Source organism: Epinephelus lanceolatus, chromosome 3, assembly GCF_041903045.1.
Source record: "Epinephelus lanceolatus isolate andai-2023 chromosome 3, ASM4190304v1, whole genome shotgun sequence".
Taxonomy (NCBI): Eukaryota; Metazoa; Chordata; class Actinopteri; order Perciformes; family Serranidae; genus Epinephelus; species Epinephelus lanceolatus.
Window position 1 is genome coordinate 47755908 of NC_135736.1, and position 27221 is coordinate 47783128.

Below are 27221 nucleotides of genomic sequence, written 5' to 3' on the forward strand. Positions count from 1 at the left end.
CCTCCAGGCTGTGTAAGGGCTATTTGACCAAGAAGGAGAGTGATGGAGTGCTGCGGCAGATGACCTGGCCTCCACAGTCACCGGACCTGAACCCAATCGAGATGGTTTGGGGTGAGCTGGACCGCAGAGTGAAGGCAAAGGGGCCAACAAGTGCTAAACACCTCTGGGAACTCCTTCAAGACTGTTGGAAAACCATTTCAGGTGACTACCTCTTGAAGCTCATGGAGAGAATGCCAAGAGTGTGCAAAGCAGTAATCAGAGCAAAGGGTGGCTGTTTTGAAGAAACTAGAATATAAAACATGTTTTCAGTTATTTCACCTTTTTTTGTTAAGTACATAACTCCACATGTGTTCATTCATAGTTTTGATGCCTTCAGTGAGAATCTACAATGTAAATAGTCATGAAAATAAAGAAAACGCATTGAATGAGAAGGTGTGTCCAAACTTTTGGCCTGTACTGTATATTAACAGCTATCAGCCTGGTTTGAAAATATGACATCAGTACCTTCAGGACACACTGCACCCAGAAACCTTCACAAGTTTTCTCTGGTACGCTTCAACGTACCACGTTATAACTCATGTTTTCCAGAAAATATCACTATTCACTATCACTGTGTTTCACACTATCTCACTGGTCTACAGGCGACACATCAAGAAATGCAGCAATACACCAACAAAGGCAGAGAAGAAGACAGCTACTGAGTAAACATGAACGTAAATAAAACATGGTCCAAAATTTGAAGAAAAAAAAACAGCTTTGCAAATGTTTTATGAATAAAAAACTGCATTCAATACGTGTGTACACTGTGTTCTGATGAGCAACACTGGACGTAAACAGACACTATGTTTGTTTACAAGAAAACTCCACAGGGCAGCTTTCATGAGTGAGATGACTGTTTAGGTCATCAGTTAGCAGCTACACTGATCACAAGACGAGATGCGTCAGAATACGTCTGTCACATGTAAATAAACTGCAGTTATGTAGCTCTTCTTAAATCAAAGTGCTTTATAATGTGACTCTTGTTCAGTTTCCTGCATGTTACATGACGGTAAACTGAATTTATTTGGGTTTTGGACTGTTGAATGAACAAAAAAAGACATTTGAAGACGTCAGTGGAACCTTCTGAGATGTACAAGTTGGGAAAGGTCAAAGCAAACAGCTCAGTTAATCCCAAATTAGTTGGGAAATGTGAAGGAAAACATCACAACTGTTACAGTCTGACTCACCAGCTGGACCTGTAATGACATTTTCTGTAATCTCTGGCAGAGTGAAATATATTTCTTATACTTTTTATTATATAAAATACATTTATATATATAATATACATTTATGCATGTGCTTAACAGAGCCTACTTTCTTAATTTCATTTAGCACAAATACCTACCCAAAGAAACGAATATTCGAATATCTGAATATTTGGGTACAGCCCTAGCTGACACTCCACAAAAATAGCACTTTAAGTCTTGTGTGTGATTTATCCTGGCTTCATATGAGCAGAGGAAATCTCTGTTCCTCGCTAGGCTAATTTATACAATGTAAAATGCCATAGGCTTGTGCTACTAAAGTTAGCATGTTGGATTTGTTTGGAAAACGTGTTTAGTATAAGACAGTTGTTTTGTCAGTGAACCTTGTGAGCTGTAATGGAGCTAAATGTTGTAACGTTACCTTTGTTAAGTGTTACTGTTGTCCCTGGCTTCATATGAGTAGAGGAAAAGTCTGCTAGCCACTAGGGAAAATGTGTCCAGATAAAGACAAGTGTTTGTCTGTGAATGCTGCGAGTTATAGTGAAGCTGATTTGTGTACTTGTGTTTGAAACTGTCTCTATTAAGCCATGTTTAATGTGTGTTTAATGTGTTATAAATCAACTAAACTTCACAGCACTTCACAGAAACCTCCGCCACTGACTCATGTTTTGGAGGTGTAACTGCAGAGTGACACAGACATGTTATCTTTGGTTAATGGGGCTTTAATCGTCATTTACCAGCATGCCACAGTTATCTTTTCTGCTCCGTTACTCTGGTGGTAATAACGGCACTATGAGGCGACTGTGGAAGGGTTACACATATTTATTTCATCGTCTATTTATCCTTCTTTTGTTTGTTGCCCCTTATATTCTTCATATATACTTATATCTTTCAGATGTGTTGTTTTGTTACTTGTGCTTTATCATTTGCCTTTTGTACACAATGACTTACTGACAGCTACTTTTACTGAAAGTTAAAAAAAAAGAAATTGGTTTGTCATTTCGGCAGAAATTGGCGGGTTGGCTAATTCCAATATTTCATTTTAAAGCCAATATCATATCCGCCAACACCTATGATGTGCTGATATTTACATGCATCCCTTCTTTGCATTTTTCTTTGTACCATGTGGTTTGTTCGTGTACTGCTGTTGTGACGTTTAAGCTTCTCACCTGGAAAAAATACAGTATCTTTCTATCTTGGTTTAGAGCTAGGTGTTGATCAGCTGAACTTGTATTTTAACCTCTGTGAGTCAGTGATTAATGATTAATTGTATTAATGACTCATCAGGAAGTTATTTTATTTTTGTCTGCAGTAAAACCAGTGGCTGAAATCTTCCACACTGCAGTTCAGTGCTCCTTCAGACCGATGCTTCCCACCTCCTCTATCCCATTTCCTGTGGGGAAACCCTGCAGCCCTGTTGGAAATCTGCTGCACTCAGTGGGTGAAAGACATTTATAGGTCCACGTATCATGAAAAGAGCGCCTCACCCCTCCATCAGCTTATTTCAGCAGCCATGAATACAGCCAGTGAACTGCAGGAGGACAGAGACCCATTCACTGCCTGTAACTGGACACCAGATAAAGAGGACGACTTCTAAAGTGACTTCACTCCTCCACAACAACCGCTCTTTTGTGCGTCCCTTTCCTCTCGTGACGGAGACGTAGCGTCCCCCCGAGTCTGACATGGAGGTGAATTGCGCTGTTCACGCCGCGGCTCAAAGCTGATTTTATCCCTCACATGTGACTCAGATCTCATGGTTTCTGATCAACAACACAAAGCTGCATGGGGTCGAGGTTACACAACCTACTTTTGACTACAGTTTGCCGACATCACCATGGCAACGGGGGATTCTTGACATCATTCAAGTTAGCTCAAGTTATTTATTTATTATCATATGCACAACAATTACAGGGCGGCAGTAGTTGGCAATAAAACTCGTAGATCTCATGATACTGGAATTTGTAACTTTGAATTTCTAACATTTTTATTAAAAGATAAATATAACAAGGCTATGATGTGAAAACAATGACTTGGTTAGTAGCAGAGAGCAGCAGAGTGACTGAATGAGAAGGCACAGCTGGTGTTGGTGTATCAATACTGTGGAAAATGAGTATTCAAATATCGTACCAATACATATTTTTTTTACAACACTAATCTCAGGCTCCCTCCAACAACCTCCAACTCTTTACATATGTATAAAAAGAAAATCATGCAAGTAAAAAATGAGAATCTACGACGGGGATACTCAACTTGTTTTGCTCAGGGGCCACTTCCCCCTGCACTTGATTTAATAAACAAGATCTCAAGATGGGGAAGGCGGCAGAGGGGAAGCGGTTTTGAACATGGCGGCAGGGGTATGAAGCAGATGCCGCCCATGTGAACGTGCACAGATTTTGCTCTGAGTTCACAGTATTGAAATTCATCATGGAAGCAGAAAGAAGACAAGATGGAGCAGCTGATGATGTTGGTGTCTAAATATCCAGAGTTGTAAAACACAGTGTCCTGTCGGGGCCAGATTTGACCTGCAGACCGTAAGCTGAGTGTCACGGATTTAAGACTTAAAATAGTGCTGACGTTAAAATATAGAGATAATATAAATATTAATGCACCAAAGTATCTAATGACTGAGTTCATGTCTGTGTCTATGTTGTAGAGCTGGGCGATGTGGAGAAAATCAAATATCACCATATTACCTCGATATTGATATTGTGATGCTTGTGGTGCTTTCAAAAATATTTACATAATGAGATTTCTTATAAATGATCATCAGTATTTTGGGTATGATGACTGAGGCCCTGATCACACAGAAAGCGTTACAGCAGCTGGAGGCGGCATTTTGTAATTGTTTTTTTTTTTGTGTTGCTTCACGCCTCATGTTTCGTGAATTTAAACTTGTGAATTATTTATCTAGAGAGGAAATAAACAACACAGCAGGTTTCACTAACATCACCTGGGGAACTGTACTGCGAGGCCAAATAACTGGGTTAGACCGCTATCTCTGGGCTCGACTCAGGTTTTCCGGTATCACAAAGCTGGCTTGCTTTTAACAGGGGTAGATCACCATGGTAACATACACGCCGTGGCTAACACGCCCAGGAGCAGGTTCACGTGAGAGGATATGATAAAAACATGCAATCAGCCAAACTACTAACTAATCAGATCACTGGAAAAACTGAGTCATCATTCCTACGGGATCCTGATAAAATAACTGGCTTTACAAGTGACAATAAAGAGCAATAGATATTTTTACGAGAGGTTGACCGATTTATTGGTTTGGCGGATTTACTGGCAGAGGGCAACACCAGCCGGGTTTGTCTTCACACCAACCCTGAAGAGGAAATACCCCCCCACCCACCCACCCACCCACACACACACACACACACACACACACACACACAAACACAAACTAACCCAGTTCTCAATGACAACAGACAGAGATAAAGACTGTGGCTGTGAGGTATCAGTGAGCAGCCTGTCAACCACATCAAACTGTCTCCAGAACAGGCGGAGTGTGGATGTGTGTGTTGGTTGGAGGGAGGTCAGAGACACAATACCGTCAGTGTGCACCAATAATTCAGTTACAAGCAGATTAGGGCAATAGTCTGGTCTCATTACTGCTTCTAACTGAGTTTAAAATAGATTATTTCAGATGAGTTAGAATCAAAATTAGGACACATGTAACAAGATTAACAGACAGGTCATTCATCAATCTTTGAATTAAAGCACAAAAGACGTAAAGCATCAGATCAAATCATTATAAAATCATCATAATTAAGTTTTGGGAATCTCTTAACAAGGCTGGGTGATGGTTCAATATAATAATCTGGTGGCTTAAAGGTCCGGTGTGCACGATTTAGGGGGGTATATTGGCAGAAACAGACTATAATATAACAAGTATATTTTCTTTAGTGTATAATCACCTGAAAATAAGAATCACTGTGTTTTTGTTACCTCAGAATGAGACATTTATATCTACACAGGGAGCAGGTCCTTGTTTACAAAGATCGCCATGTTTCTACTAGGGATGTTCCTGGCGACTAATTTCTCTGTTGACTAAACGGAAATTTGAATTAAGACTAGTCGTCTAGTCTAAAAAAAAAAAAAAAAAGGAAAACACTCAGAAAACAGTCAATCGCAATCTTCAACAACCATGTTGGATTTTAAATGCTGCTGAAGTACGAAACACTTTGCTCCGTGCGGTATGAATGTAAACCTGCACATTATCTGACAATCTCAGATAATATAGCATCTCAAAAGTTTTGTGAGAGGACATCTCTCCAATTTAAAACTCCAGTCTACTGGAGCATTACTGCGGGGAGGGGGACTGCTGTCTGACGGCTCTGTAGCAACCACTAGTGGCGGGCGGCTGCATGACAATTAAGCGGCCTCGTACATGAATAAAACACCAATTGGTTTAACCGACTAATATTTGTGGTGCCGACTAGCGAGGGGGCGGACGTTTAATCGTTCAGACGTCTAATTACGCACATCCCTAGTTTCTACAGTAGCCCACAACGGACAAAACAAACCCTGGCTCCCCAGAGAGATATTCATGTTTTTGCGTTGGCCATTGTAGTCAGCAGCCCCTCTGCAATGTGTTTTAATCACCTGGTCCATTTGTTTTAGAGGGGAAAGTTCTGTGGATAATTCAGCTCATAATAATTCAGTCCTCCTAAACATCTGAATCTTCAGTTACCAGAGAAAAAAGGTGAGCACATATTAGCAGGTGCTGGGCTAACAGCCAAAGTAAAAAACTAATTCGTAACTTGAAACTACTTTTTTCAATCTCTTTACCGGTTTTAATCATCTAGTCCATTTGTTTTGAAGAGGAAGAGACCTCTAGAATAATTCAGCTCCTGGTTAAAACCTCCTTAGCAATGAGCACTGAAGGAATTCTAACCGGGAAAAGTTTAAGCTACCTGATGTCTGTAACCCTCACCGCGAGACGCCACCAAACCCCCCTGAATCTTACACACTGGACCTTTAAAGTTATCATTGGTGAATCAATAACTCAAGGTGTAGTTCAAGAACATGTTCATTTCAATCAAGATTAAATTAAATTAAGGTTCATGTTTTGCACATAAAAAGAGTTTGGTTTGTGTTTAATGCATTGTGCGCAATGCGTAACAATTTGTTGCTTTTAACATAAGGTTGATTATCTTATCTATTCTTTTTTTTTATTCTTTTTTTTTAACATTTGTCATGCTGTGACTTGTGTCAAATTCAGATTATTTCCATATCACAGCGATTCCCACAAGAAATGGTTTAGTCGAGGCTGTAAATAACCCAAATCCCAATACATCGTATGGTAGATAACGGCCTAAACAATAGGTACATTATATGTGATGTGTTTTTCTGTGAAAAAAGTTTCTCTGTTCCTTTTCGTAGGGGGCTAATGCTATATTTCATAAAGTAAAATAGGTGGTGATACGAACTTCCACCCTTTCGCCCAGCTTTAGGTCAAACGTGACAGCTTGAACTGTGACCATCACTTCTGGTCACCCCCTGCTTCAGCACTGCTTTAATCCACCCACACTAAACTTTCTCCAGGTTTTAGTCAACATCTGCGTGTGGAGAAGAGGGTTGACGACGTGTCTGTAAGCTTTAAATGTGAGCGGACAGTTGGACAAAAAGGGCCAACTTTCAAGTTTTACATGGGGAACAAAAGCAGCGTCTGTGGGGACAGATGCTCTGGTAGGATGGTGCATGTTAATCAGTTTGTGTGGTCTGAACAAAAGAGGCCAGCTGGGCCACAAAGAGACGGACAGACCGGCGTGACAACCACAACCGCTGCTGGAGCCCTGCGTAGGACTACATAATACATATACGTACAATATGGTGAAACGCATGTGTACGTGGAGTTGTAATTATAAATGCTAAAAAAGGCAACTTAAAATTCAGACTCATAAACTAATTATATGGAGAAACACAAACATCATGAAGTACAGGAGTATTTTTGGATAACATACTGCATACTATACTATACTATACTATACTATACTATACGTACACTATGGCAAAAAAGTATGTAGAATAATATTTATGATCACTCTGTGAAAAAGGCAACTTAAAATTCAGACTAGAAACATTATAGAGTGTAGGAGTATTCAAGGACTACAAACTATAGCATATATAGTATGGCAAAAAATTTACATGCATGGGGTGATATTTATTACCTTTTTAAAAGACAGCTAACTTAAAATTCAGACTGATAAAGTCCATATACATAAATGTAAAAACATCATAGAGTAAAGGAGTACTTTGGGATCACATGCTACATATATATACGCTATGATCAAAGTACCTGGAGAAGTGTATATCATAACTATTTAGTGGTTAAATTGGTCATTTAAAATCAGACGTCAGTACCACACGCGTTTGAAGAAAATATAAAAACAATACAGTGTATAGGAGTATTATAGTGCCACTTGAAGAGACAAAGAAAAACATTTAAAGATTAAACTTTTATCATTATAATTACATTATAAGTCACTATAAGAGTATTTAAGTGATGCCTATGGTTGTTATTATTATATAAAATAATAAAAAATTACCCAAATATCAACATAAACACACCACCATTAAACATCATGACTTTAACATAGGAACATTAGCATTATTGGATATTTCTGAGAGAGACACAACCTTTATTCCCTAATAATAACTTTTAATTATGGATATCTATATTAAAAAGCATGCGGAAATACTTGTTATTAGTATTTAAACGTTGTAAGTTACAGCAGTTAGCTAGTTAACGTTAACGTGTATGATTTTTGGTCGGTTCAAGTAAAGAACTCATAAAGTTGCTAATTCGTCAGCTAACTAGCTCGTTTATTAGCACTTAGCATAGTTAGCAGCTGTTAACGTTAGTAAGAATGAATATAAACTACTTTTTAAACAACAAACTTACCGAAGTTACCGGTCGTCCTAAAGCATTTTCTGTTCCTGGATGTGTCCGTTCCGGTTACCGACGGTGTTAACTGTTTCTGAGCAGTTAGCTGAGTTAGCTAGTTAAATGTAACCCGGGCAGTTTAACGTGTTCTCTAGCCGGTAGTTGACTCGTTACATTAAATAAAAAGTCAGTGAGGTTCGGCTCCGTCTGCTCTGCGCTGATACCAACTGAACTGCATCCGGAACCTGAGCCTTCAAAGTAAACTGCACCTACTTCCGGTGCACATTTCAAAATAAAAACAGCAAATTCAGAACCCGTATTTCAAAGGTGAAATAATGTGTAGTGTTAGGTGATGCAGCGAGAATGACGAACATTAAACTGGTAATAAAAATATAATAAGCAGTTGTCGGTAACAGAATTTAATTTAATTTAATTTAATCTTATTTCATTTTATTTTGTTTTATTAATTTTAATTTTAATTCAATTTCATCGAATTTAACTTAATTTATTTGAATTTATTTAATTAACAAAACAAATATTTTTTAATCACAAAATTTCATTGTTAATATATTATTATTTGATTTACTATATAAGATATAATATTATATCATTCTATTTTTTTATATCCTCCTGGGACCCAGAAGAAAAAAAGTTTTGATATGAAGATTTGTTTTATGTAATTTAAGTATTAGACTTGAAAGAAACATTTTGCATCAAAAAAATTCAAAAATATTATTTATTTATTTTTTTATCACGTCCTCTGTAGAGGACATTGGGACTTAGTCGAGTCTTAAATTTCCAGTTAGTCAATAAGTTTCAGTTGAGTTACAATGGGACTATGGGGTATTTTATGCTTTTATTTCTAAATATATGAGCTACAGAGGACTTTTACTTCCCTGGAATTATTATGTGGCTGTCTTCAATGCTCAACACTATGATGGATAGCTGTAGCAAGGTAGAGTGTATTCTTAATAGCTATACCAATGGGTCTGACGTTGCAGTCAGGGTGCAGGATTGGTACCCTGTACCACTGGGTTTCAGGGCCTAGTGGTCCAACTGCACTCACCCCTCACTATCTATGATATGATGCCGTGTAATGCTTGCTATGTAGTCATTTAACACTCGCCCAGGCAATAAGAAGTGATGGGGAGCCCCATAGTTTGACTCATGACCCCTATGTGACGGACCCCAAAGACCAGGTAAATTTTATTGTGTGTGGTGGCCTAGGAAGGGTAAAGAACAGTGGAGTGAAGCTTTATAGATACTATTGTATGTGTGAATACACTCTCAGCAAGAATTTTCATTGTTTAAAGGAAATAGAGCAAGAAGTTTCTCAAAATCCTCCTTTTAGGTAGTATCCTACCATAGACGCATGGGAATGTATGTTCACCTAAGGTGTTCTTATTTTCTAATAAACCTCCAAATTCTTGCATACACATTACTTCAGAGTCTCAATCCAAGCCAATTTTCTGCTATCACACTGACTAACCTTTAAAATGTATTAGAAATTATGAGGAAAAAAAAACGTCATTCCCTTTAATGGCCTTCTGCCTGCTGAATCATGGAAATTGGTTAAAAAACAGGGGGTACTAAGACCCGATGTCCTCTACAGAGGACATTGAATAAAAAGTGTATTTTGAAAAGGTTAAAATTACTCTGGATTTCTGAAATCTCTCTAAATTAAAGTTAAGACCCTTATATTCAGGAAACAAATTAAATATTGACAAAATAATCATAACTTTTGCCAGAAAATGATCAATTACCACTCTGGCAGCAAAAAACGAGAAAAATGTAATGGCAGCCATTTTGAAAAGGGTGTGTGTTTGCCCTGTTAACCCCACCCACATAATGTCTACATCATTAGAAAGCCCTGGATGTCCTCTTCAGAACACAATTTGACCCAAATGGATAGCATAAAGAATACTTGAGTTACACTAGTTAGACTAATGTCCTCCACAGAGGACAAAAATGAATTGTCAGGACCCTAGAGGATATATATTATTTTTCAATATTTTTCAAATAACTTTATAACCATAGACCTGTTCCAAAGCCTATTACTTTAACATTTTGGTGCATCAGCATAAGGATTACAATAGTACAGAAATTAGACAAAGTAAAATAAATAAATAAAAAGAAGTGTATAAAGAAACTAAAATCGGAATGGAATAAAAAAAAAGGCAAGGCAGTTTTATCTGTATAACACATTTTATACACGAGGTCAATTTAAAGTTCTTTACAAAGCAATAAAATAAAAACATAATAAAGGATACAGAAAAGAGCAAAGAGAAAAATTATTATTTAAAATGATTCAAAATTGAGTTTAACAATAAGGTTGCAGTCATTACAGGGAAGAGTAGCCAGTGTAAAAGAGTAATGTTTTTAGCTTTGACTTGAAATTAGTCAGAGAACAAAAGAATGAATTAAAAAAAAAACATGTTTTTTACAATTTAGATTTTATTTATTTATTTACGAAGGGACAACTGATATTAATCCAGACTTAAACAAATGCACACAACTGAGCTAAAAAGCTAGTTTTCATCAGTAGGCCCTTTTTAGTTGCAACATTATAAGATTTTCATGGTGCAATGACCGTCTTAGAAAATATTGCAGTTTCACTGTATCACAGTATTTTATATATTGTTTTCTCTGTTTTGTTAATATTTGCTGTCAAGAAGTAAATCTTCACCAAAACTGAACAAGTAACATGTGTTTTATTGTGAAAGGCCCAAACCAGAACTTCCTGTTTTTACTCTGGTCTTACTGGTCTCTATCTAACTCTATCTGATAGACTCTGTACTGTATACATTAACTTCTTTGACTCTACGGCATCATTTATAAGGGTTTATAACCTGTAATGAATTTATGAAGGCAGATTAATCGTTAAATTATGCTTCATGGATCAGTTATAAGCTAATCAGAGTACATGAGAACAACTTCTATGTTCTGAATTTGTGTTGTTAAATCTCTTACAGCAGTGGTTCTCAAACGTTTTACATCGTATTCTACTTCTCCAAATACCACCACTATCCCCAGTGTTACATACAGTAATATGAACCTGCTGTACTCAGCTACGTAAGGTTCACTCAGCAGGCAGGTTTATTCCTAATCAGATTATCTATTGTTGAATGTTGACAGTCACAGCCATGCTGTACAAACGCGTAGCACTAGAACTGGCACCTAAAGGTCCAGTGTGTGAGATTTAGGGCGATTTAGTGGCATCTAGTGGTGAGGACTGCACACTGCAACCAGCTGAAACTTCTGAATTCCTTCAGTGTTCATTGTTCAGGAGGTTTTGACAGAGAGCTGGGTTATCTGCAGAGGTCTCTTCTTCACCAGAACAAACAGACCAGCTGATTTAAACTAGTAAAAACACTGATTAAAGCACTTTCACGTAAAAAAAAAAAAAAATCTGTGTTTTTGTCACTCTCAGTGTCACATGGAGGTCAGGTAGGGTGTCTGTGGAGTGGCAGACCTGGGTGGTGGTTCCCATTTTCAAAAAAGGGGACTGGAGGGTTTGCGCCAATCATCGGGATATCACACTGCTCAGCCTCTCAGGGAAAGTTTATCCCAGGGTGCTGAAGAGGAGGCGCCGACTGCCTGTTGAACCTCAGATTCAGGGGGAGCGTTGCGACTTCTGCCCTGGCTGTGGAATGAACCCGGTCTCACTCTGAAGTCGTCGCAGCGACTTGCTGCATCAGAAACCAATGAAAAAAGGCATCCTTTAACATCACTATGATACATATAGTCATTATAGTTTAATGGCACCCGGTGGCATCAGGGGGAAATGTGGCAAGACAAGGATGAAAGTTAAGGCGACAAAAGTCCAACAGGGTTGGGCGGGAGGTGTGGTGGATGGGTTCAACAAACACCAACTTTCATCCAAAAGAGGGGTGTTTGCGTCTCGTAAGATTCGGAAGTCAAAACCTGTTATTTTTTCCTAAACATAACCACATGTTTTTGTTGCCTAAACCCAACCATGTGTGTTAGCTGTTGAAGGAACAAAAAAACTATTTGTGGTGTTGTACCAATGTAGTGCTTTTATTTTGAAAGAGACTGTATGTGAACATTAAATTTCCTGTGAAAACAGAGGTGAATTTTGAAAGAAGACAATGCATTAACAGGCTTAAGTTGACACAGTGTCCCAGAACATCAACAACCAACACACCCAGGGTATCTTGTACGTGGACACGGAAAGTCCATGACCAAACGTTGATATGTGACGAGGTCGGAGTGAGAATGTGTTGGTGGAACAGTGGACCAGCTCTTTGCTGGAGGGGTCATGGGAGTTTGCTCATCCAGTCTGCATGTGTTTTGTGGACTTGGAGAAGGCTTACGACCATGTCGCTCGGGGAGTCTTGTGGGGGATACCGCAGGAGTATGGGGCACAGGGTCGGTGCTACGAGCCATCCAATCCCTGTATGATCAAAGTGAGAGCTGTGTCCATGTGCACGACGCAAAATCAAACATGTTCTCAGTGTGTGTTGGCCTCCGCCAGGGTTCTCCCTTGTCTCCGATTCTGTTTGTGTTATTCATGGACAAGATCTGAAGGTGTAGCTGGGGGGAGGAAGTTGTCCAGTTTAGTGACCTCAGAAGTGTGTCTCTGCTTTTTGCAGATGATTGGGTGGTGGTGACTGATGAATGGTTCTGTTGGCTTCATCACACCGTGACCTCCAGCATGCACCGGGGCGGTTTACAGCCAAGTGTGAAGCAGTCAGGATGAGAGTCAGCACCTCCAAATCTGAGGCCATGGTTCTCTGCTGGAAACCGGTGGATTGCCCCCTCTGGGTTGGGGGAGAGTTACTGCCTCAAGCGAGGGAGTTCAAGTATCTCAGAGTCTGGTTCACAAGTGAGGGTAGAATGGAGCGTGAGATGGATCGGTGGTTTTGTGCAGCGTTGGCAGTGATGTGAGCGCTGCGCTGGATCATCGTGGTGAAGAGGGAGCTGAGCCAGAATGCGAAGCTTTCCATTTACTGGTCCATCTACGTCCCAACCCTCACCTATGGTCATGAGCTCATGACCTCAGAGAAACCAGCACAGAAAGGTACTGGCCTCAGTTACACATAGCACACAAACACATTCCTGCAGTGTGTGGTGTGCAAACATGCAGAGCAGGGCCAACCAGCCTGGCAGCTCAAATATATGAAGTAATCCTGTCTCCTGAAACATGAGTCACATCATTTAACATGTAGTAAGTGTCTAAATGTCTGAGTGTATCCGTCTCAGATTAAATCTACCTGAAAGAAACTGTTAGTGGATTTAGGTCAAAGTTTCCCTTTCTTTGAATAACTTTCCACTGAAACTCAAAGAAGAGAAAGACAAGCTTCACTTCTGTCTTTGCCTCATCTTTCTCTCTTGTCCCTCTTCCTCTCACATTAAAGCTCATGCTCATTTTGACAGATAATGTCATGTTGACTGACTCTCAGATAACCTGTATTTACAGAGGTTATAGTGAAGTTGGCAGTGTGTAAGGCCATCTAGTGTTAAAGATGTGAAATCACTAGAAAGAAGGCTACGTGTAGTTTTTGGAGACTCAAAATAAAATGTTACCAATAAAAACAAACAGCAATACTTGAAAGAAAAATTAAATGACAGACAACATTTTAAAACCAAAGAATATATTTAAAGACATCTTTCAGTTTCTGCTTCTAAAAGTGTTTGAATGGATGAAAAGTTGTTTTGTTGTTTTTCATATTTTGTTGAGAAAATACAATTAGGAACAATCTGGAAATCCATCGGTAAAAAAAAAAAATAAATAAATAAAAATGTTCTTCCTTTACATCTACAATGTAGATTGCAGAATCTGTTTTGAGAGATTACATTAGGAACATAAATATCTAAGTAATAGCTTTCTAATAAGCAGGCCTAAAGCTTTGGGTTACAACAAAAAAACAAAACAACCTATATAGACTTTCTTCTTCTTATTATTTGCAGATGTTAAAGGACGCCTTGTTTTTGCTGGTTTCTGATGCCACAAGTCACTGCCCAAGCGCCAGATTCTGACGACTCTTTCTTTTTTAACAGTTTCTGGCTGTGATAAATGGTGTCATTTTTGGCGAATTTAAAAGAAAACATGCCTTCCAAACCCACCGGTTTAGAAACCTTCAGGCTTTGAGGGCAAAAACCAGCAGTAGAATAAAATCAAAATACAACCAATTGAATTTGTATGCCTAAGCTATAATAATATTAATAAAAGTGCTCAGCTCTTAAAAAAATATTTAACATGCCTCCCCCCTGTTGGCACCGCCTCTTCCCCCCTCATAAGTAAAGAACAATAATAAATAGTGTAACATTAGCAAATTAAAAAAGACATCATGCCTTCTAAACATGTTAAAAATATGCCCCTCAGCTAAGCTAAAATAATAATAATAATAAAAAAAGGTTCAACTCCAGTGGTTAAAAAGTTATTTGACATGCCTCCACCTTTCTTGCACCACCCCTTAAATCATGAACAGTCCCTGGGCTGATGTATTGTAATTAATTTCATTTTCAAAAGCTAAAAGGAGGGTTTATGATTGGAAAATTTAGATGTATTAATATATTTTGCCAGTAGAATTGAACAGACAATACATTACCCTATTGATGTGCTTCTGTAGAAAAGTAAGTAGCTTAGAAAAGCCAAACTGTACATTAAAGGGAAAATCAGTGTGCTATGCTGGGAAATAAAAGAACAGACATGTTGGCATAAACACATGAGAGGGGGGGAGGACCCAAACAGATGTGTCAATCTTCTGTAATCAGTTAACAAATGTTCTTCATGTCTTTATAGAAACACTTTGGTGATAAAAAAATCTACATAAACTAGTTTCCCCATTAACCACTTTACAGCACGTGCTGGCAACACTCCCATAAAGTCCCGGAAGGAAGGAAGCACATGAGGTCCTCCTCTTTAACCGTCATCACTGTCCGCCCGCGCCAGCTGCTCCATTCATTCAAACAGAACCTGACGCGCGAGGACCTCCCTGCGACCCTCAGGTGAGCTCCTTCTCCTTCATCTTCATCACTTCTGCCTGTGGTGATTTATTATGAACCTCTGAAACATGTCTCACATGGAGTCTCTCTGCACGTGTTGGCTTTGCTATGACTCTCTTAAGGCGCCATTAAATGAGGAAGGCGCGCGAGTTAAACGTGTCATTATTAATACATGACAGGTAGACTGTAACCTAACATGTTATATTATATATATGTCCGACATAACCGGACTCGTGAGATAACGTCTTTACATTTAGGCTGCTTTCTAAGTTCTTTACTCTGTTGTGCTGCTCAGAGGGTTTATGAATAATGGTTTTACACAAACTGGATCTTTATACGTTATCACATAGATTATGTCTGTTTGATTTAGGTTTAAAACAAAGAAATTAAAAAAGTAAAATGTGGATGTAACCTGTGCAGAGGAATATAGAGTCATGTTGCCTCCTGTCTTCTGTGGTTGTAACACTTATACACTTAATATGTGTAATACAGGTCAAATGGAAAATAAAAATATCTTGTATTTATCTAAAAGTCTTTTAGACAGTTGCATTAAAACACCAAATGAACAGATGCACACGGAGGCCTGTTTTATCACTATGCTGTGACAGAATAATTATAATATTAACTTTGTAATGAACTGAAATTAGAATTAAGTTTTGCAGGTGATCAGTTATCAGTCATTTATTGATATGCAGAAATATAGCTGAACTTTTCGTTGGTGTCCAAATGGCACAAAAACAAAGCCCAAGTGATCCCACCCACCCAAAACAAGTTTACCCGCCTAGTGAAATCAAAATTAAACGGAAAACCGCGCGAACTGGCAACAACAGCTGATGTGGAAACTACTGTACGTGAGATGACGCAACCAGATGAGTCACAACCTGCCCGTATCACTGAGTTACTGACAGTGTGAACTCAATGTGCAGGCTGAATGACACAGACTTTAGTCACTGTTTTGTGTTCTAATGGTGAAATTTAGTTTTAAATATATGAAAATACCAAAAATAATTTGTGACAAGTTCCTGTGTACAGAAATAAACAGATTCAAATCCAGATTTCTTAGTGCACACTGTCACTTAAAGTTGTTTAAGTGATGAAGAGGAGGAATCAAGGTGATAAAATCTGCATTCAGACCTTTAGTGAGGTAGAAGTCCTAAAGCCTGGGTTCTCAACAGGGGGTCTGTGACCCCGAGGGGGGTCCTCAGAGTTACTGCAGGGGGTCAGCCAAGTTTGATAATGTGAGTTTGAATCCAACATATTGATAGCAAAAATAAATCAGCCTATTGGTACAAAAATAATAATTTACAGGTCACAATCTTAACGACAGGCTGAAAGTTCATTTATACTTCTGCGTTGAATCGACGCCGTAGCTACGTGCACCTCTCCAGAATTGTAACTACGCGTTGTGGTGACGAAGACCTCCTGTCTGTCTCTGTAAGCTGAAACCATTTCCCTCAGTGGAAACAAAGCTTTTATTTAATTTCACAGATAAGAAACAATAAATTGTGAAGACAATAAAGCCTCCACTAAAATAGCATTTTAAGTCTTGTGTGTGATTTATCCTTTATGGATATATACTTCGGGATCTATCGTGACTTTATATGAGTAGAGGAAAAGATCGCTAGCTGCTAGGCTAATTTATACAATGTAAAATGCCATAGGCTTGTGCTAATAACGTTAGCATGTTGTATTTGTGGGGAAAATGTGTCCAGATAAAGACAAGTGTTTGTCTCCATAGAGTGTGCCAGGGCTGACGTCAAAACCCGGAAGTTTAGCATCGCGCTGGTTCCCGGAAGAGAAAGTGAATGTGATTTTTGCATTGCGTTTTGGATTATGTCAGAAAATAAGCTCTGTGGCTAACACAAGTTTATGATACTTACAGGTTTTGTTCAGCGAGATAATCTTCACATATGAACACCTTTCATACCGCATTTGAAGCTTAAATGCGATCAGCAGAAGTAAAAAGCTAACGTTAGGCTTTAACGGACTACATGACTACTCCACAGTCGCATGACTCTTGACGTCACCGCCACTAAGCTTTCAACTGATTTCGGCCGCTTTATTTTAAAAACATTGTATAATGGGGAAATCGGACTGTTTAAGCTAAATAAGAAGCTGTAATGGCGGACTGCCAGTACTCTCGCCTGTTCAGGGGTGATGACGTTTAATGTCCCCGACAGGGTTAGTAGTCGTATTGAGCAACTTGTTAGCAACCGCCTTTTTTACGACACGTAAAAGCTTCAAAATTCACAAGTAGGGTATTTACTGACGTGTTTTATGTCGTAGAACAAAACCTGAAACTCGCTTAAGCTTTTGTTAACCACAGACCTTATTTGAGGCATTTTACCAAAATTCCATTCAAAAACGTATTGACTTTTAGATGAGAACCAGAAGTGCTAAAAGCGCTAACGGAGTTCCGGGTTTACTGGCACACTCTATTAAGCCATGTTTAATGTGTGTTTAATGTATTTTTAATGTGTGTTTTGAATCAACTAAATTTAACAACACTTGACACAGTCCTCCACCGCCAACTAGCGTTTTGGAGGTGTAACTGCAGAGTGACACAGACACACCACCGCACAAGTAAAAACGCTCACAACGGTGAAGGCCATGTGCGTAGGGTCTACCCACAACCATAAATCCCTTTTAACCGTTACCTATGAATCCTTGTGCAATCACACTAAATCACGCTTTGGCTGTGTCCAAAATCACTCACCACTCACTGTATAGAGAGGTCGCCATTTTGTAGTGCTGAACGTACAGTGGGTATTATTAAACCCTATAAAGTGGACTCAAAGTGTCCCACAATGAAAAGTAATGAACAATGGATGATCACTCACCAAGCAATATAACTGTCAGTTTAATGTGTTGTCGTCTGTTAACGAAAAGATAAAAATAAATCAGCAGTTGATTTTCTTTAGGCTAATAACGCTAGCTAATGTTAGCAAGCTGGGTCGCCACTAGCTCTGACTTATGCTGTAACGGTGTTGTTGGCTCCGATATTTTCTGTTGACCGTTGCCTCATTTTGCTTCAGCTCGTCAGTTGTTTGTTTATAAATGATGTTTATAAACGCAGTATGGGCTTCTACATGGATTTCTTTCATCGAGTCACAGTTAAGAGCCAAACTCAGCCTCTGAGCAGCTTTTCTTTTATATTAGTCACTACAGTTTATCGGAGCCAATCCTCTTTGTCTAAACAAACCGTCACACCAGTGAAAGAACTGGTCAAATATTGTGAAACCACACCCACACCTGTGGCAATTACCACCGGAAGTGAAAGTGACCACAAGAGTGTGTCCAGCCTCACAATAAATAATAAACAACACAGGTTAAATACACAGTTTGGCTCCTACAGGCGTTTGCCAAACGTCACACATTAAGTTCACAAGTTATTACACGACTGCCGGTAAAACAAACTTCAACAAAGGTTAAACAGAAAATGACTGACATCAGTAGGACAGGTTGATATCACGCTGCTGTGTCTCCTCTTGTCTGTCTGCCAGTGTAACGTTATTATCTGGGGTCTATTTTAGGCAGGGTTCACCCTGGACAGGTCACCAGACTATCACAGGGCTGACACATAGAGACAGACAACCATTCACACTCACATTCACACCTACGGACAATTTAGAGTCACCAATTAACCTGCATGTCTTTGGACTGTGGGAGGAAGCTGGAGCACCTGGAGGAAACCCACGCTGACACAGGGAGAACATGAGCCCTCTTGCTGTGAGGGGACAATGTGAACCATCCGCCCCAGTAACCTAACAGTTAAATATTATTTATAATTTCGCTTTTCACCCTGGTGTCCTCGTCAAAAAGCATGTGGTATTTTTCCACTGGATTTTGGATTATTTCTGAAAATCCGCTCTGTGGCAAACAAACATTTGTGATACTAACATTTTGTTCAGCAGGACAGCCTTCACAAATAAAACCCACCCTCATGTTTACTGAAGTCTTAATGCAGATGCCAGAAGTAAAGAGCTAGCTCATGTGCTGTGAACACATCCTGTGGGTTGTTTATTCAGAGGCTTCTCTTGGCTTTATGCAGAAAGTGACAGAAGCAACACCATGTGGAACGAGAAGAAACAGAGTCCACCTGCTGACCGGTGAGTCTGACGTTTGGTTTTTACATTTTATTTGTATAAATTCTAAATTCAGGTTACGAGAGTGTTTTGTCTCCACAGCGGTCAGGCTGTAGCCGCCATCATCTTTGTGCTCGGTCTGGGAACTCTGCTGCCCTGGAACTTCTTCATGACGGCCTCTCAGGTTAACAACCACACCTTCCTCTTCTTCATGATTTTAATTTATTTTACAAGTATAGTTATTGACTGTTCTTCTTTTTACGAACATCAAACAGCTCAGCAAACCCCATTGGGAATTAAAATAATAAAACATTTAGATGTAAATACATAACAACAGCACAGTGTAAAGGTGCAGCGTCTTTAGTTGGTCATGCAAAATCCTTGCAAGTGTTGAAGCCACAGTATAGTTTGAGAAACGGAGGTATGGAGTCCATATTTTCATGAACTGTCCCTTTGTGGAGTGAAGCAAACAGGTCAGGTATCCCAGAGGAAAACACTCCATGATTATCTTGTGGCAGTTTGCCTTACAAGACGGTTTGTCACTTATCACAGCATATGCAAGAATATTGTACAATCGGCTGGAGCAGGGGAAGGCAACCTGCCGCTCTTAAGCTTCTCTCCAGTGACATAAAATTATCAGGCCTAGAGTGATTATTGCATTCTACAACTGTAAGACTGTGCAGCCTGTATATCAAAGTAAAAAATGTTTTAACGTTTCATCAGCTAAAATGTGTGTTGTGTGGCCTAGAGCAGGGGTCAGCAACCTTTACTATTGAAAGATCCATTATTGACCAAAAAAAAAAGACAAAATAAAATCTATTTGGAGCCACAAACATATTTGAATAAAGGCATCTCTACTTAACTTCAGGAGCGATGTAGCCTGGAGCATCTCTATCAAGGCTCGAGAGGGAGAAAACTGAGGATTTAGTAATGTGTGGACAGATTAATTAACTGCTTAATAAACCATAAACTGCTCAGATTGTACACAAAGTCGACACTACAAACATTTCTCATGTTATTTAATATAAAGATGTTGATCAATTCGTCTTCTTTTTCCCTCTGTGTTAAAGTATTTCAACAAGCGCCTCATGACGCCGAACATCACCTCCAACGGCACATCAGGCGCCACAGCCAAAGACTACAACTACGACAGCTGGATGGCCTTGCTTTCCCAGCTGCCCCTGCTGCTGTTCACGCTGCTCAACTCTTTCCTGTATCAGTGGTGAGTTAACGCCACCGCCGCCACCGCTGCCGCAGCAGCTGACGTGAAAACACTTGTATTGATCAAAGATGACATGTTGATGATAATACCTCCTGTCTGGTCTGTGTGCAGGGTGAGGGAGCGTCTCCGTGTGGCCTTCAGCATGATCGTCATCCTCATCCTCTTCTCCCTCACTGCCGCTCTGGTCCAGGTCCCCATGCAGCCGGACACCTTCTTCTCCGTCACCATGGCAACCATCTGGTTCATCAACAGTAGGTCCACACACACTCAAATGAATTATTATTATTAAATTAATAATGATATATTTGTTTACTAATTTGTCATATCGTCAAGGATACCATAAAATATTGTGATCATATTTTAGGGACATATCACCAACCCGCCATATGCAAACCTGCGCGTGTGTGTGTGTGTGTGTGTGTGTGTGTGTGTGTGTGTGTGTGTGTGTGTGTGTAGTGTTCGGTGCGGTGCTGCAGGGCAGTCTGTTCGGTGTGGTCGGTCTGTTTCCTCCTCGTTACAGCACTCTGTTCATGAGCGGTCAGGGTCTGGCCGGGATCTTCGCTGCACTCGCGATGCTCCTCTCCATCTTAAGTGAGTGACAACATGAACTAACCAACACAAGTGTGTTTAAACTCCAACACCAAAGATACACAAACTCCATGTAGATACCTTCCTCAGTCCTATACATATACTGAGTTACTGGGACGGTGAAAACAGCCGGTGACTTGGTAGGTTTAAAGACTTCAGGACATGAATCAATGTAGGTGCAGGGGTGGTACAATAACTTAAAACTTATTCACCAGTATAACTGTAATAAACTGGGAGTCGCACAGTAATAACGGCCTGCAGAATGTGTAGTTTGGTAAAATAGTTATAAGAAATAAACCTGTGGTTGTAAATGGAGCTGAAGCGCCTGATTCTCTCGGCAGGTAACGCAGATGAAAGCTCGGCAGCGTTGGGATACTTCATCACTCCGTGTGTGGCCACTCTGGGGACTCTGATGTGTTACCTGCTGCTGCCACACCTGGTGAGGAGGACACGTTACAGTACAACACACACACACACACACACACACGGGAGGTTAAATAACAATTATCTCCAGTTCCTAAACATTCAGAAGGAGATAAATCCAGCTGTGCACATTGTCTTCATTTATAATTACTATGATTTTTAAATCAGTCAAGGTTTATGTTGTCTTGTGTATGAACTCTGTCCCTGAAATATGATATATAATCATTTTATTGAATAACATATCATCTCGGAGCCTGTGTAGAGCTCACAGTATTATGTTCTGACAGTGTCGACTCTCCTCTGCAGGAATTTGCTCGTTTCTACCTGAACAGAAGTCAGTGTGAGAACGTGGAGACGAAACAGGAACTCCTCAGCAGCACAGGTCGGTACAAAGTCTCGGTCAGCGACACAATAATGTTACATCAGTGATATGAGGGGGGCAGTTTCTATTATATTTTAATTTATGTTTATAAAATGTAGCTATAATAACAAGAAAATTAATTAGATTAGATTTTTGAACATTATTAACAAATCAGGTTCTTTGAGTGAAATGTTTTTGCCAAAATGTCTTTGGAGACACTGAAAATCAGTCCTGAAGACAGTCACATGTGCGCACTGAGAGAATAAGAGCTCCAGTGTTGTCGTATTGTCACAGAGGGTGCATGTGTCATGTCTTTAAATAATTACACATATTTACACACACATTTGTTAGGAGGAGTAGATACAGTGTCCCACATCTCACCATCAACAGTATGGTCTGTCTGTTATATTTAGCAGGTGGTACTGCTATCGGAATAAGTGAATATATAGTTTAAGATTTTTTTTTGTTGAAAATGGAGATTCCATCCTCAGTAATGTTGTAATCAGCTACAGTAATATTGTCATATATATTTGAGCTGCAGCGTGATCAGAACATTAAGCCAGTTGGCAGTGCGTTACCATGATATTCAGCAATGACACTGCGTATTTTTCTCATCTCGTGCTGCTCTCATTTAAGGTTTGTTGTGCTATTTAAATGAGATGCAATTCAAACTCCTAAATATTTAAATTAAATTATTTATTTAATTATTATTTAATTATTAAACAGCATCAAACAAGTTTCAGGGACCGGCTACACAAAACACCTTAAGTTCTGTCCTTAAGTATGACACTTACAGCTTAATTTCTCCTTAGCTGAGGGACTAACACGGTTGCACAGAATCCCTTAAAAGGTTTGCATAGTTAAGGAAAAACATCAACTCATTAAGTGTGTTGAAAGAGCTTTTACAGCAGTCAAAGTTTCCATGGAGATGGTTTGTTTGCTTGGACTCACATTTGTGATGCCTGTTATCGTCTCTCAAGATTGGCTCATAGTTAGACAGTGGAAAAATGGCAGAAGAGAAGAAGAATAGAACAAGAAACTGGTCAGAGGAGGAAAAGATTAAACTTCTGGAGGACTACAATCATAGAGAGCACAAACTACAAAGTAAATTTGATCCCCAAATACCAGGAAACAAAACGATTGTAGGAAGAAACTGAGATAAAAATGAATTCATATATAAAGTGTGAAATCAAAAACATATCTGCTGGGTTCTCCCGGTCGCAGAACACTCTTCTCAGGGACATGTTGCTGCTGTCACAGGTACCTTTAGATTTTTTTGAAATTGGTTTGGTTGCTACGGTCTTTGTGCAACGGTCTAGGGATTCACAAGGTAAGGAGATAAGGAGAAAAAGGACTTAAAAGAAAATCTTAACTAAAGGTGTTTTGTTCAAACCAGGTTGGATATGTCGACCATATTCTATATTTTACTTTTTGCATTGGCATGCTAACGTTAGCGTTATCAGTTAGCTACACAACAGAAACACCCGACGGTTCATGAGGTGCTTTAATTTGGTCCAAATCTGAACCTAGGAACTGCAGCTGCAGCTGGCTCCAGGTGAGGTTCTTTTAATCACACTATCAGTGAAGTCACTGATGTATTCTTATTTCCTCCCTTTAAAGAGAAGAAAGTCTTGAACAACGAGAAAGAACTTGAGGCCAACGGGAAGTTCATCATGGAGCCAGAGGAGAACCAGGAGCGTTCGTCGGTCCTGAACGTCTTCAAGAAGGTGAAGAACTTTACGCACTTTATTCTATTTAATGTTTGTCCAGATGGTTGAAGACATAAAATTTATACAAATGATTTGGACATTATGACTTTTAAAAGGACACTGACTGTTTTTCGTTGGATCCTTGATTATTTTTTTAGATTTATTAAAGGACTAAAGGACCGAAAGTAGCAAACAAACTGTGATGAGTGAGTGTTCCTGCTGTAGTTTATCATTAATTAAATTCTGACTTTTGTGACTCAAACATTTTGGTCTTTGTCTACTTCCTGTTAGCATCAATAACATTCTCACTCTGCACTTTAACATGTTGATACTTATATTAGAAAAAAATATTCTTTTTGTTACCTTAGAAATGTTGTTTTTACCTTTTCTTTTTACTAATCTTTACTGACAGAGTGAGTGTGTGTTAAACGAGTCCTTGTGTGTCCTGCAGATCTGGCTGATGGCTGCCTGTGTGACGTGTGTGTTTGCCGTCACCCTGGCAGTGTTTCCTGTGATCACAGTGCGAGTTCAGACCGTCTACACGGGCAACGCTGCTTGGGGTGAGACGTCGCACCATCATGCTGTGTTCATGTCTTATTAGAGTGATCGTAATTAAGAGTTTACAAGTTTTGAAATAGCGTCAGAGTCTTAGTTATGTCTTTGGTGCTCAATAATATTTTGGAAGTGCTTGAAAACCAACCAAATATAAGTCAGATGGTGAAAGTAATTACACACAAAGGGTCTCATTCATGAAACGTGAGCAGAATGAATTTGTGTGTAAAGTCTTTGCAGAAGGAAATGTACATGTATTCATAATTCATCGGTATGTTAGTAGCTCTGATCTTTTCGTGGGTACTAACAAAATAAACGAGCTAGGTTGGTTCAACACCGTGAATTTAAGTTTTTTTTTCTTCAACAACCAATGCATGTGGTTATGTTTGGGGGAAAAAGAACAGGGTTTGGCTTTTATAATCTCACAGGACGCGAACACTGCTCTCTTAGGTGAAAGTTGGTGTTTGTTGTTCACCCTGGACAGGTCACCAGACTATCACAGGGCTGACACATAGAGACAGACAACCATTCACACTCACATTCACACCTACGGACAATTTAGAGTCACCAATTAACCTGCATGTCTTTGGACCGTGGGAGGAAGCTGGAGCACCTGGAGGAAACCCACGCTGACACGGGAAGAACATGCAAACTCCACACAGAAGGGCTCCAGGTTCAAACCCTCTATCCAGGGTTTGAACCAGGAACTCTCTTGCTGTGGTGTGACAATGCTAACCACTGCACCACTAATTGCTAATTTGAGCACGCTGTCAATTTGCAGTTGACTGGCATTCATGAACAAACACACGTGCCTACGGTTAAATCCGAGTTTCCTGCGGCGTTCGTGAATCCTGTGTAGGTTTCTTAGCACCAAGGTTTTTTATGTGCAAATCTACTCACAGATTTACTGACATATTTCATGAATGAGACCGACTGGACGCAGTGTTTCATCACCAGGTCACAGTGTGTGTGAAAGTCACTCCACCAGCTCAGTCCTGCTCTCCTTCTCTTACAGAAAAAGTGTTCACCTGCGTTTGCTGCTTCATCGTCTTCAACGTCATGGACGTGGTCGGGCGCAGCGCCCCGTCTCTTGGCCAGTGGGTGAGTCTGCTGCTCAGTGTTGCTTTATGTTCTATTCAAATGTTCAGTCGTCATAGTAATGGTTCGACTGCGTTGCCGTTTGTGCAGCCTTCGAAGGACAGCCTCCTGTTTCCCGCCGCCGTGTTGTCTCGTCTGGTCTTCATCCCTCTGCTCATGCTGTGTAACGTCCACAACTCCAGACTCACCGTCCTCTTCAGCCACGACTGCGCCTTCGTCACCATCATAGCCCTGTTCGCCTTCACTAACGGATACCTGGCGAGCCTCTGCATGGCCTACGCTCCACAGTGAGTCTGCTACAGGAAGTGCAGTCTCTGCTGCGTCTACTGCACAAAACGATTTGAGTTTTAAAGTCAAAATGGCGAGAGGTCATGTTGTAACTGTGTATTTGTGTCTGTCAGGTTAGTGCGGTGTAAAGACTGCGAGACGGCCGGCTCCCTGATGACGTTCTTCCTCGTGCTGGGTTTGGCAATAGGAGCGTCTTTCTCCTTCCTACTGGGAAAACTGGTTTAGACGACTGGGTTGAGCAAACCATGTGAGACTCAAACAAAACGAAGCACCAACATGTGATGAAATGTTTAGTTCATCCTGTCAAGAAAGAAAGAATGAACCCCAGTACGGGCTCTTATTTTGTCAGCATGCTGAGAATCTGAATATTTATTTTTCACTGTAGACACATCTTTTATTTTTGGTCCCACCACTGGTTAAATGAAATTACACGGCCCCTCAAGAGTCACGTAGTTTAGAAACAAATACCTGTAAATCAATGTTTACAGTGTCAGTAAATATACATGGATTATTGAAGGGAAAACTACAATTACAGGGATTATTAGGGATTATGAATTATTATTATCAAAGAGTGTGGTTGTCTCCGGAGAGGCCAGATTAATAATTTGTCAAAAACAGGAATTTTATTTTTTATTGATTTGTACTTTTATCACATGGCATAATGATCAACCTCAATTATATGTGTATTTTTTTTCTTTTAATTTAAAATTCCTGCTTTTATTCTGAAGACAAGATGAACATTTCAGAACTCAGAGCTTTCCAAATTAATGTCTTTTCCTCGTCACAGTGGTTAGCATTGGTGCCTCATAGGAAAAGGGTTCCTGGTTTGAACCCTAGGGTGGAGTTTACATGTTCTCCCCGTGTCAGCGTGGGTTTCCTCCAGGTGCTCCAGCTTCCTCCCACAGTCCAAAGACATGCAGGTTAATTGGTGACTCTAAATTGTCCGTAGGTGTGAATGTGAGTGTGAATGGTTGTCTGTCTCTATGTGTCAGCCCTGTGATAGTCTGGTGACCTGTCCAGGGTGAACCCTGCCTCTCACCCAGTGTCAGCTGGGATAGGCTTCATCCCCCACCCCACCCCCTAACATGATAAGCAGAACGGAGAATGTTGTATATTGGATTAAATTAAACGAGACACTGATTGAGTATTGAGAGTTTAACGGGTTAACAGAAGTCACACGCTGATGAGTTTTATATTTTACTTCATGTTACTGTATTTAAAATTCAGACTGTGTATCAATCACTGAACTTCAGTTTTTTTGTTGGTTTGTTTTTTGTTATTTATGTTTTAATGCACAGAATTTGAATTTCAACTTGTTTTTATTTTTACTGCATTTTGATGAGGGACCATTCATATTATATTAATGTGTTTTTACGTCATACTGCTGGGCCTGGTTGTGCTTCATTTTTTATAACTGAAGACATTTTTTATTACTTGCTTATTTATGTTTTTCCTGCCTTCATATTTTATTAACTGAAAAGCAATTTTCTGTTCTCTTTTAATAAAATGCACAAAACTATCATTGTTTTTCAGTTGTGTAGGTTTTTACATACAAGGAATTTGAACCTAACCTGGAGCGTGAGATGGATCAGTGGTTTGGTGCAGCTTCTGCAGTGATGCAGACACTGCGCTGGACCGTCATGGTGAAGAGGGAGCTGAGCCCGAAGGTGAAGCTTTTGATTTACTGGTCCATCTACGTCCCAACCCTCACCTATGGTCATGAGCTCTGGGTAGTGACTGAAAGAATAAGACTGCTGACACAGTCAGCCGAAATGAGTTTCCTCTGTGGG

At 39.8% G+C, this 27221-nt stretch overlaps 2 protein-coding genes across 2 annotated transcripts in view; one reads left to right on the plus strand and one right to left on the minus strand.

Moving 5' to 3' along the window:
• The window catches only part of LOC117255830 (E3 ubiquitin-protein ligase pellino homolog 1-like), a 28932-nt gene extending 20551 nt beyond the window's left edge, over positions 1-8381 (minus strand). Inside the window, exon 1 of the mRNA XM_033625035.2 lies at positions 8155-8381. The gene's annotated coding sequence lies outside the window, so the exon portion shown is untranslated. The remainder of the gene's footprint in view (positions 1-8154) is intronic.
• Positions 8382-15011: 6630 nt separating this feature from the next.
• On the plus strand, positions 15012-26951 carry LOC117255039 (equilibrative nucleoside transporter 2-like). Its single transcript, XM_033623592.2, has 13 exons — positions 15012-15108; positions 19157-19214; positions 19293-19374; positions 20261-20412; positions 20524-20663; positions 20869-21003; positions 21342-21439; positions 21730-21805; positions 23405-23511; positions 23945-24053; positions 25061-25146; positions 25234-25430; positions 25545-26951. The coding sequence occupies exons 2-13, from the start codon at positions 19177-19179 to the stop codon at positions 25654-25656; spliced, it is 1332 nt and encodes a 443-aa protein (XP_033479483.2). The 5' UTR covers positions 15012-15108; positions 19157-19176; the 3' UTR covers positions 25657-26951.
• Positions 26952-27221: the final 270 nt, after the last annotated feature.

Coding starts and splice junctions, on each gene's coding strand:
- LOC117255039 (XM_033623592.2), top strand. CDS start 19,177: ATGTGGAACGAGAAGAAACAGAGTCCACCTGCTGACCG. Junction 21,004..21,341: donor GATGCTCCTCTCCATCTTAA/GTGAGTGACAAC, acceptor TTCTCTCGGCAG/GTAACGCAGATGAAAGCTCG. Junction 25,147..25,233: donor CCCCGTCTCTTGGCCAGTGG/GTGAGTCTGCTG, acceptor CCGTTTGTGCAG/CCTTCGAAGGACAGCCTCCT.